The sequence below is a fragment of the Cryptotermes secundus genome, unplaced genomic scaffold (genome assembly GCF_002891405.2).
Source record: "Cryptotermes secundus unplaced genomic scaffold, Csec_1.0 scaffold467, whole genome shotgun sequence".
Classification (NCBI taxonomy): Eukaryota; Metazoa; Arthropoda; class Insecta; order Blattodea; family Kalotermitidae; genus Cryptotermes; species Cryptotermes secundus.
In genome coordinates, this window is record NW_019734357.1 from 377,416 (window position 1) to 389,557 (window position 12,142).

At 36.8% G+C, this 12,142-nt stretch overlaps 2 protein-coding genes across 4 annotated transcripts in view; both read right to left on the reverse strand.

Annotated features, from left to right (window-relative positions):
* LOC111868851 (enolase-phosphatase E1) overlaps positions 1 to 8,148 on the reverse strand; it is a 21,846-nt gene extending 13,698 nt beyond the window's left edge. Inside the window, exons 1-2 of one of the 2 annotated variants that reach the window (XM_023859875.2) lie at positions 7,971 to 8,148; positions 2,921 to 3,022 (exon numbers count right to left, since the gene is read on the reverse strand). In XM_023859875.2, the coding sequence (XP_023715643.1) occupies positions 2,921 to 3,022; positions 7,971 to 8,087 (219 nt within the window). In that variant the 5' untranslated portion in view covers positions 8,088 to 8,148. Of the gene's footprint in view, positions 1 to 2,920; positions 3,023 to 7,644; positions 7,794 to 7,970 lie in introns of those variants that run through there. The other variant, XM_033753197.1, reaches the window with a different exon arrangement.
* Positions 8,149 to 9,304: 1,156 nt separating this feature from the next.
* LOC111868852 lies at positions 9,305 to 11,565 on the reverse strand. Of its 2 annotated transcripts, XM_033753198.1 has the most exons (3): positions 11,371 to 11,565; positions 9,692 to 10,267; positions 9,305 to 9,631 (listed from the first exon to the last, which is right to left on the reverse strand). In XM_033753198.1, exons 1-3 carry the CDS (start codon positions 11,546 to 11,548, stop codon positions 9,474 to 9,476), a joined length of 912 nt encoding a protein of 303 aa, XP_033609089.1. In that variant the 5' UTR covers positions 11,549 to 11,565; the 3' UTR covers positions 9,305 to 9,473. The 2 variants fall into 2 exon arrangements, with proteins under 2 accessions (XP_033609089.1, XP_023715644.1); XM_023859876.2 differs by having other exon boundaries at positions 9,305 to 10,267.
* Positions 11,566 to 12,142: the final 577 nt, after the last annotated feature.

Genomic DNA, 12,142 nt, shown 5'->3' on the forward strand with positions numbered 1-12,142 from the left:
TCCTATCTCTCTAAGATCCATTTTATAGCGTCCACCCGCCTACGCCCTGATCTTCCAAGTGGTCTCTTTTGTTCTGGCTTTCCCACCAATTTCCTTTATGCAATCCTCTTCTCCCCATTCGTGCTACATGCCCTACCCATCTCATCCTCCTTGACTTGATCATTCTAATTATACTCGGAGAAGAGTACAAGATATGAAGCTCCTCATTATGCAGTTTTCTCCAACCTTCTGTCACTTCATCTCTCTTTGGTCCAAATATTCTCCTCAGCACCCTCAGTCTATGTTCCTCCCTTAATGTCAGAGACCAAGTTTCACACCCATACAGAACCACAGGCAAATATTATAGTTTTGTATATTCTATGGTTTATGCTATCCGTCTTACAGTGTATACACTTTTCACCTTATTCTTCACTTCCACACTACGTGTTTCAGCACTAATGTGCCATCCTCAGGTGTCTTTATGCACGTTAAACTATTGTACTGCATGCCATGATGTCTTCATTCTAAAATGACTAAAATCTGTATTCGTCATATATGTCCTTGAATTCTAAATAATAAAACTTTTCAGGATTCATCCCACGTTGCACTCAAACACGCGAATTACGCCAATCCTCTTTTATGTGAGCATTCTTCCTACATGCATATGTGTATCGTGTTCTGTGTTGTTTTGCTCCTGTTACTGCATGTGTTCTATAATAGTTTAACGTGCATAAAGACACCTGAGGATGGCACATAAGTGCTGAAACATGTAGTGTGGAAGTGAAGAATAAGGTGAAAAGGTGTATACACTGTAAGACGGTCAGCATAAACCATGGACAGGAATTAGCGTAACAGGACCCTAAAATATAACATTGTATATTCTAATTTTTATGTTTTTGGACAGCAGATGAGAAGACAAGAGGTTCTGGACTGAATGGTAGCAAGCATTACCTGAGTTCAATCTCTTCTTAATTTCCTCCTGAATCAGGTTTTGATCTGTTATCGTTGTTCCCAAATATCTGAACTGTGCCACATTTTTAAAACATCTATTTCCTATATTTATGTCATGATTTCATCCTGCATTTTGGTGATGAGACAGTAACATACACTTAGTTTTCTGTGTTTACTTCGTATATTAAAGATTACAAGCATAAATACATCTGTTGAGAATGTGTACATAATTAACCTTTAATGGAGGAATGTTATATATATCTACAGCAAGTAGCACCCCATGTTGGCCGAATGTTAGAAATGTTAGATTTATATAACGCAGGAATGTTTATGACCTGGTCAGTCAAACAGACCCCAGCTTTATTTTGAGAACTGAGGAGTAAATATTCTTCTGTGCTTCTAGAGCTTTCAAGGAAGTGTGATGTATTGAAGGATTGGTTTTCAGCAGCGAATTATCAGTTAGGAAGTCAGTATCAGATTGTCATATATTTCTTTATATATCATTTTATTTTGTGTCTCAGGAAAGGTATAAAACCACTGAGCCAGTATTAATTTGTGAGTAAAAGTCATCTTCGTCACTGTGACTTTCGGTATCAGTGTCGGACTGGCACTCTTTTCAACTAGTATTATAATTACTTTGCATCACTATTGTGTATTACTAGCAGGTGTGTGTGTCCCTTTGTCAATCAACATAATTTATTCCATTTAGCTGGAAACCCCACTCCCTTAAGATGATTCTTCAATTGCACAAGGCGAATATCGCGGCTAGTGGCGTTTCTCGGGGGAGGCGAAGTTCATCTGGGGCCCAAGTGAGTCGACTGGAGGTGAAACATTCAGAACACTGGCCAACCAAAGGGAAACAAAGACTTTTCCGTGGGTGTTCGCTAAATAAGGAAAGCAGGAGCACCATTTTCTATTGTAAAAAGTGTGATGTTGCGCTGTGTCATGGACTGCTTCGAGAAGTGGCACACGCGCATCAGAGTGTGGGGTATCGTAAACTGTGAAGTGATGCAGTTCAAATTTGCATACAATCTGAACAAAATATTATTGTATAGTGTGATTATATTTACAATGTCACCAAGTCTTAAGGTTGAAAAAAAAACTACAGGTAAGTCCTCTGGAATTTCATAACATAATAAAGATTATATTTTGCATTTCTATGACAAAATAATCACAGTTAATTTTCGTTTGTAAAATTGCTCTTTTGTGTATATGTAGAAAATGTTATTGTCTTTTAGTTCATATTTCTATGTTGGATAGAATGGAAAATATGTAGTCTTTTCTGAAAGTCTGCAATGTTAAAGACTTAGGGCTTTTTTTATTGCTAGTGGGGTGGGACTAAGTCCCTTGTACTGTGGCCACTTCTGGCCTATTGTATCAGCCCCAGATGATAGGTGAGGGTGATTGTGGAGCAATTGGTGGAATGAAGACTGGCAGGGAAAACCGAAGTATTCAGAGAAAACCTGCCCCAGCACCACTTTGTCCACCACAAATCCCACTTGACCAGACCCGGGAAGCCAGCGACTAACATCTTGAGCTATGGCATGGCCTATGGGGCCATTTAAATTCCGGCCACAGGGGGCTGCCAGCAATTTAAAAGTCCGTACGTTAAAGGTTAAGCTCTTCATACGAATAAAACAACAGTAATAAATAGTCTGCATGACTACAAATCTTAAACAATAAGAAAGCAGGTTTTATGACTTCAGCTTGGAACTCCTGTTTCCCATAACAGCAGCTGCTCCTTGGTCTTTGGCCACAAGAGGACATGACCTTTAAACCACTGCATTACCAATTATACATGGAATGCTTCTATGCATTAGTTTGCAAAGCCTTGTAAAACAAGGAAAACAGTACAACTAAATGCTGATATCTGGTATTCAATATACTTAAAGTCCTGTGTCATTTTTTTTTTTGAGATTCTAAGAGGAAACTTTGAAAGGACAATACAGTTTGGATAGATACTTTTAACATTCATCTAAATGTAACTTACCTGTTCCTTAAGTAAGAGTAAATCCTGTTGGAATTCAGCATCATTCCAGTGAGCCTTCAAGTATGATTGTAAATTGCTTCGGATATATGGGAACAGCGTATCCTACATGTAATCAAAGAGAGGAATCTTGTATTTCAGCATCCTGTTGCAAATCTTTAATTAAAGAGAGGAATCACCAACAATGAAACCTACACTGCAGCATACTATTGTGCATATATTTAAATTACTTAAGTACAGTCAATACAAAATTAACACTACCAATGAAGATCCAGTGTAAACTTTACTTGCAGAAAATGAAATATAACACTGAAGTTATTAAGCATAAGCATCAATTTGCATACAAAATTCCAGAAAAAAAAAGTTTGTGTATTATTTGTGCTAATGACAGGAAAAAGACGCACAAATAACTGAAAAACATGGACAATCCAATGGTAATCTTCAGCCACTACCACGATACCATGGTAGGATGTTAGATTCTCACAGTGGTGGTTATTAAGTTATATCTTCTGGGATATAACACTGTATAGTCCACTGAGAGTGAACAGATCTTTCAGAGGAAAATACCGCCTCCATCTTCAGGTGACCCTGAAGATGAAGGCAATTATGTTCATCTGAATTTCTGTTGCCTTAGGCTGGACTACATGGCATTATTTCCAGAAGACACTATTCTTCTGGAAACCTTGGTGATTGCTGAATACAGAAATCTGGAAATGCACACATGGCATATAATTTGTTTATCACAAAAATGAAGACATTTGGAAAAGTGCACTGAATACAAAATTAACATTTCGTTTTTCTCTGCAACTTTAGTTCAAAACATTTTCCCCCTAATACATATATAATGAGCTATGCCTGAGATATGGTCAAAAATGCATGTAAGCCCTCATGTAAGGCAGCCTTTAAAATTATCCAACTTAAAACAAAGATGAAGTGGACATAAATATGTTCACAAAATTCTCAACCATAAAATTTCATGAAAATTCATCCCACAGTTTCCAAGTTGTTTCCTGTACAGTTGGACATCAGGAAACTTAATATGCAGGGTTCCAGATGTGTTGCACACATAAGCTGCAAATTAGATAATGAGGAGTATAATGTAATTGTTTCCTTTTACCAATTAATGGGGGGAGGAGATAAACTTTATTCTGAAATGTGACCCATCATACTAATTACAAGGATTCAAGAACAAAATGGCATGAGCATATTTTAACATATCACTGAATGAAATTTCAAAATGATAAATTCTGTCATTCACAGTTTTTTAGCATTGTTAGGGTACCTTAACCTAAGCTTCTGATGGGGAGGGCATTTAGTATGCACAGAAGGTGCAGAGACATACAGTTTTGAAAGTAATATCTCACAGAAAACTATTACTTTGAAAGCCGAGGTGGAAATTTTGGCAAGATATTAAAAAGTGAGAACAGATAATTTAAGGGAGAAGACAGGGCAATAAAGTACTATCTATGGAATGTGATGTCATCTAAAGTTCAACATCTAAAATCATCCTCTGTACATATGTGGTTAAAACTGTGACAGGCCAGAGGATGTGAACATGTGCTGAAGGAAACCTTTGGCATTTAGGGATGGCTATACTTAACATCGCTTTCAGAATGCATAAATGAGACAGGGAAGCTTAAAAAATATCTGAGGCAAGCTTTCATTCTGCAAATATCCTGTCTACCATCAGGATAGCAGCAATGTGTACAGCATGCTGTCATTCCATCAAATTCTCCATAAGCATAATCACGGTACAGGTACAATAGGACATATGGAGGCCGACGAGCCGAGGGGACCTAATATGGATTCCACCTCACAATATACGAACTCTAACTATTGTAATCTACTGTAGTCTATTGTAAATAATTGTAAGTATTGTAACTTTACTCTTATTGTAATCTGCCAATGTACAGTAACTGACTTGTATCATGTAACAGTGAGCTATAGACAAAATAAATAAATAATAATAATAAAAAAAAGCTATCATGTTTCAGCCTTGTATTTGGAAAAGAAAATGAGGGCCCAAATGTAACTTAATATCTGGAAACAGATAAGTAAAAACATCAAACTGATACCCCAAAAAATAACAATGTAAGGATTCAAAATTATGTAATTTAGTATATGCATAACAATTGAACACACATACTAAGTTACAAGTGCACTGGAAAATCATGTTTAATGTCATTAAATAAAACACTAACTCACATTAAAGTATTCATTATGCCAAAATGGCTGAAAGCAACTGAATTCCATCAACACACTAGCTTCAAAGAATGTGATCTGAACACATTTCAAATGTAACAGGCTCTCCTGTAAAGTGTTCAACTTTAATCCCAAATATTTGGGATTAAAGTTCAGACTTGTACAATACAAATAAAGAAAAAACTAGGATGTGGTCAAATGCCATACCACAAATGTACAGTGCCTTCTTACAAGAACTCATAGATTTGAAAGCATCAAGTCAAAAAAAGAACTTCTTTTAATACTGGATGTGAACGTTTAAATGCTATGTACATCAAAGAAATTAAATACACAAATGCTGCAAATACACACCATTAAATTTAGATAAAAAATATTCAACATTCACTGAATATTCAAAAGAATATTATTCTAAATAAATCAAAGTACAAACATTTATAAACCTTACAATTCCAAAGCAAAATATAAAATATCTTCTGGAAGTAGTACTTCCTGGAAAACATTTCACTTAGTCCACAAATGAAATGTAGGTCCAACTGCAATGTATAATTAAAACTCTAATATCAGCAGAAAGGAAACCATGGAAATGAAATGCTTCAGATATTCTATGCCACTCAAATACCAGTAAACAGGAACATCACAATTAAAAACACTGAATGTTCAAACATATATTACTCTATTATCTAATAATTCATTCACTCCAGTATGACACGCAGATAAGACATGGACAAATCTCATATAATCACAAAAAATTACTTGGTAAACTCACAGTAATCTTAGAGGTATATGTGTAATTACAGACTAGTATTTACCCAGCACACAATATAAAATATGAAGAGAGGTTAAGGGTATCTCTTATTTAAAAGTTCAAGGTTCTGAGGGTTTGAAGAAAAAGAATAATTTTTAATTAAAATATAACATCAACAGTAACACAGAAACAATAAGATGACATTACCAGCTAATGACCTCATGTGGGGCTAAAATATAACATCAACAGTAACACAGAAACAATAATATAACATTACCGGTTAATTACTTCATGTGGGGCTAAATGTTTTGACCCTCTGGTCAAATACAGATAGATTCTACAGCAGCATGTGGGACATGACAGAGTACAATATACCACATTCAAAAATACAATATCAGTTACAAAGCATTCCACATGCATAAACTAAAACATACCAAATCACATTATTAACAATAATAATTTCACAGTTGGTTTAGAGACTGCTTAGGTCCATATAAAATTACATACTACAATCAAACACTCCCATACAAAGGCTTAATACATAAATATGCATACACAAAATTTACACACTATCACAGTAAGTGGGGGCATGCGGTAGAGTAGTGGTTGAGGGGCTATGTTACAAGCCAGAAGGTTGCGGGTTCAAGTCCCGATGAGGTCATTGGATTTTTTCAGTTGACCTAATCCTTCCAGCTGCACTAGACCCTGGGGTTTACTCAGCCTTAAAAGAAATGAGTACCAGGAATTAATTGAATAATTTTCCTGGGTTGTAAAGTGCGGCCGGCGCGTAAGGCTGACAACCTTATCGCCATCTTCGAGCCTATTGTCTAGATAGTGTGGGACCTCAACGTCTCACAACCCTATGGGTCTTCACGGCCTGGTACAGGGATAGCTTTACTTTACTTTTAATCACAGGAAGTGAAATAGTTCTTGGTCATATAAATGCATCTACAGAGCATAGTATTACACATAATCCATTTATATACACATCCCATATAAAAATCCACATTCCTCACTCTTACGAGACATAACACCATGTAATCTACTGAAAGTCAATAAATGTTTCGGAGGAACAGGTCTCCCCCGTCTTCAAGATCAAAGAATAAACCAACATAAAAGCAGAGCTCTGCTGTGCTGCTTTGAAACGCTGGTTGACTTTCAATGGCCTACACAGCATTATATCCCAGAAGACAGAACTCTTAATACCCACCACTGCAAGAACCACAAATTCTACTTATTACTTTCACTGGCAAACAAGATAGTTTCTGCTTTACTATTATCAGAAAATATGTATACACTGAACTGTATTACCCATGACATAACATTATACTTACTGAATGTGTATAATTTGGAAACTTTTTAGTTCTATAAGACTGCTTATTATTACATTAGACAGTGTCTCATCAGAAAAAAAAAACACCTCAAGAATTTTCTGATAAATGCACTTATGACATTCTTTAACTTTGAAATACAGCAACAATTGTAATTGGTGAATTTTGTTGTATCACACTAAACACTAACACAAGGGAATAAGAACTATACTGTAGTTGCTGGTACAGAAGCAAGAACTCTATAAGCCCACCAGTCACCATACTCTAAGGGTTATGCATTACATGTCTTAAAAAGGGTATTGAACTCAGTAATCAGAGTGGTAAACATGTAACGGTTTACTCATTTAGTCCACACATTATTACAAGCAATACATTCTTCGGATGAAAGAAATAGACCTCGGAATCATGAGCTTTACCATTACAGTTGTAATATATGGAAATTAATTTACCGTTTAGTGTAGCCATCTACGTTCACAAATAGACCGGTTACACAAATATACCGGCAAACCAGTACGTCCAATATGGTGAATTGCGTTAAATCCTTGGCCTACGAACTGTATAATTCTCTTGGATATTAACCTACATGATGAAACAAAACCGCACAAATACCGTCTTACTTACCAACTTACTTGTTACACTGAAGTTTTTAATACAAAACACACCATTTTCATGCATCCATCTTCCATTATATTTAACATTTCATGCGTAAGCATTGAATGGCAACAAAGCCGCCTTTTGCCGGTTCTTTGTCTAAACCACACTTTCTATGCATTACCTTAACAAAACTGATGGATGTTGTTGTGCCTTCGATATCAACAAGTACTTTACTTGCATTTTGAAACGAATCATCAATACTTTTAACTCTCTTTTCACCAACTGCCATTGCACTCATTCTGTTCAAACCAAACCTTCGCCGGCTTACCACCTTCCGCCTCAGAGCTCTATTCCCCCCCCTCACCGGCCCTTGGCTAGGCTTCCGGTATGCGTGGTCATCTGAGGGATGAGGCCTCTGAGGTGAAATAATGGAACCTTGTACAGTTAAACTACTTTGAATTGTGTTCAGCAGTTCTTAATCTAGTATTTCGCAGTGCGAATCGCAATAATCATAATATTATCCCAGTTACCAATAATGTTATACATTAACTATCATAACGTTGTTTAATAATATATAAATTAAACGTGTCATCTGTTTTGCAGAGAGAAAAATATCGCTTACCTAACGTTTGGCAGCGTCGCTTAATACCAATACAGTGCTCTTATTTTAAGAGTAAAATTTATTCATCAGCCCCTTTGTATCTTTAATAATTTGACTGCACTTTCAAGGATTCCAGTAATATTAAATACAGAGTTTCATAAATAATTAGCAATATTTTCAGAGACAATTACATTTCCGTAAGTGAATGAAATATGTTAATTGACTTTCAACAGCACATGGCGCGTAACGTAATTCGTAATACCCGCCTGTCTCCACACACTATATATTACACGCTAATTTCGGTTATTACAATTTTATTAATTATGTTGGGGCCTAGAAACGCAAACTTCATACTGTAAGTCGATAGTGCACTAACACTAATTATATAAATATTCTCTTCTGTACACAGCAGGGCCAGATAAAATAACGTATTATTTGCTAGAATATGCAGCTGTACCTTGCAATTTCCTTTCATTTTATATGTATATTCTATATAAGTTTGGTTTGAAATATGATGTGTAGTATATCATATTTTCGTTTATTCCTTGTACATGGATAGGTGTTACATTTGTTTAGGTCAGTGTTCCGCAACCTTTTTCTACTCGCGGCACACCATGAAGTATCCATGACTCAACACGGCACACCATAATGTTATTCCCCTCAAAAACACATGATATCAGACAGTTAATAGACTTGAAAGGAGCTTTCATAATCATGTACGCTGACTTACAAGAAGATGAAATAAAGTTCTTCAATTATTTTAGGATGAGTCCCAAAACATTCGACGAATTATTTGGGAAAGTTCAAAGTCATTTTCGTATTACAAGGACCCACTCCATGCCCATTAGTCCGATGGAGAGACTTTGTATAACTCTGAGGTAAGCTTATTTTCTGTTTGATATAGACACAGAAAGTACAATTAAAACCTCAAAGGTCAGTTTATTGAAACATTATTTTAATTACCACATAAACAAATGCACAAACAATTTCTCACATTATATTTAGAAGTTTTATCTTTTAAAAATGTTCATTCTCTCTTATGAACGCATGTGCACTTGCTGTTTTGTCACCTCACATTTTACACTATACTGTACTTCCTGATTCCCAAGAAGTAGCAAATTTTTCTTGGCAGGTGGACACAGACTGAGAATGTGAGTTGATATAATTTGTTTGGGATGGACCTGGATCAGATACAGATGGAGAAGATTGTTGTGGGTGGTTGTAAATCATTTGGGATGGACCTGGATCAGATACAGATGGAGAAGATTGTTGTGGGTGGTTGTAAATCACTTGGGATGGACCTGGATTATATGAGTGATATTGCAGATATGAGGCATGAGAAGCAATTGGAGTGGTCGGTGCATAATCTTGTTTTATTTTCATTATCATTTGTAGTACCCCACTTTGGAAAATCAATTTTTGTTCTTCGTCAAACCCTCTGACATGTGGAAGCAGGGATAACAAGAATGACCGGTCAGAGTCTTCTTCTGTTTCCTTGCTGCTTTTTAATAAAGCCAAAAGGTTTTCCCCCAAATCGTCTAGTTTTTGTTTCTTTTTCTCCGTTATCTTAACAGATTCGCTGAACTCCCTTCTGGCTGCATCTTGTGCGACTGAAGCGTCATCATGAATGTCATTATCTTCGTTAATTTCCCTATTATCATCAAAAACTTCACTGATATTCTCATCTTCAACAGCTTGAGTTTCAAAGTTTGAAATGGTAGACCTTTGTTGTACTTTGTCCAAAAAATGAATCTGTTCGTAATATACGTATTTAATTGGCTTGCATGGTGGTGACCCAGATTTGAGAACTTTAGCTTTCCCCTTTGCCTTCATGTAGGAATCCCTTGAGGATTTCCATCTTGAACGAACTTTTTCAACTGAAAAGAAACAGTTTAAATTAATAATATATATGAGTAGATGCAAGTATATACTCCTAATTAAATGAAATTATATGCATACGAACTAACATTTTAAAAAGTTTTATTTTCAGATATCTTACAAGTGGAAATACATTCACCGATCATCACTACTTATACAGAATAGGCATAACAACTATATCTAAAATAGTGCGTGAAGTATGTATGATTTTGTGGTTGGTGCTGAGAAACGAGTGCATGACTGAACCATCTTTAGAGAGATGGAAAGAAATCAGCCTTGTCTTTGAAAATAAAGCAAACTTTCCCAACTGTCTGGGGGCAGTTGACGGGAAGCATGTTCGTTTAGTGAGACCACAACACAGTGGGTCACTTTTTATGAACTACAAACATTTTTTTTCTGTTTGTCTGATGGCCATTTGTGACGCCAATTACTGTTTTACTTTCATTGACATGGGGGCTTATGGGAGAAATTGTGATTCCACTGTATTTCAAAATAGTTTATTTTGGTGTAAGATGACTAACGGAATGCTTGACATCCCTCCACCAAAGCCACTACCAGGAACTGTTAACCCTATACTGCCTCATGTATTAGTTGCAGATGAAGCTTTCTCTCTCAGTGAACATGTGCTAAGACCTTATTCCAGGAAACATCTGAATCACAACAAGAGAGTATTCAACTATCGGTTGACCCGGGCTCGAAGATATGTTGAGTGTACTTTCGGGATTCTAAGCAACAAATGGCGAATTTTCCATCGCCCTTTAAACGTTGAAACAAATCTTGCTGTGGACATTGTAAAAGCCTGTTGTGTTCTGCACAACTTCATTACAGTCAGAGACGGTTTCAATTATGAAGACACTGACAGTGGTCGGGTTCGAAGATTGAAGACAAGGGCTATGCAACAGAGGAGGTGGTAAGTCGAATGCTTCAATGTATGGGTGTTGGTAGTGTGCCGTGGCAGGAATCAATGATTTAAACTATGAAGAATTAATTATAAGTGTATTATGTGTTGTGGTTTGTAATTTCGTCATGTAACAAAAACAAGATCAGTGCAATTGCCTGTAAATTAAATAAACAAGGAACCAAATAGAAAATAAGAACTCACCTAATTTTTTCTTTAGATTGTCATCAGCTTCATCAAATATAGGGATGATACTGCTACAGATCTCTTCCCATGCTTTATTCCGCAGACCTCGGTTTTTGTAGTCTTCCTTTCCTGGGTTCCATAACATAGGTGTAGATTGCACTTCACTAATCAGCACCTCTGTATCAATTGCATCCATTCTCCAAGCTAGCACTTCGCAAGACTACAAGCTAAACTGAACTGAACCGAACCGCTTTGCATGAAGTGTCAACTATATAAAAACTCCCGTATGGTATTGGTCCCACCCACGTGGCGGGACATGCTAGGCAGTGATGGCCGCACGCCTGTCCCGACATGCCTCAGTCGCATGCCAGGCTGCAGAAAGTGACCGCTCGACGCGAGCAGGTAAGTATAAAATGGTCCCATTTAAACAATGTTAATACACACGCCTGGCATGTGGCATGTGGCGTGCAAGTATAAAAGTGCGCTTACTGTCGCTTACTGTGCAGTCTGTCATACGACGTTGACTGGAGAAGATGTTTACCAGCTACCAGGGATGGTTGCAAATTCCATTTCAGCTGGGTTACTTAATATTTGGTTTGGTATCTGGCTGGCTGGTAAAGTAAGGCTGCCCACGTCGCAAGCCGTTGGGTAGGACAGTTGCGATGCGTGTTATCGTTTTGTATTTACCTGCATTTATATTATTTGGGTTTGTTAGAAGGTAACCCATTCAAAGCCCAAGGGAAGGTGGAAATTGGGGCAAGTTCTGGCAACAAGAGATTGCTTAGCAATC

Bases quoted from the DNA above. Each gene is read 5' to 3' on its own strand.
- LOC111868852 (XM_023859876.2), bottom strand. From the start codon at position 11,548: ATGGATGCAATTGATACAGAGGTGCTGATTAGTGAAGTGCAATCTACA. The intron at 10,268-11,370 runs GTGAGTTCTTAT...GTTTCTTTTCAG, and splicing joins CAATCTAAAGAAAAAATTAG to TTGAAAAAGTTCGTTCAAGA.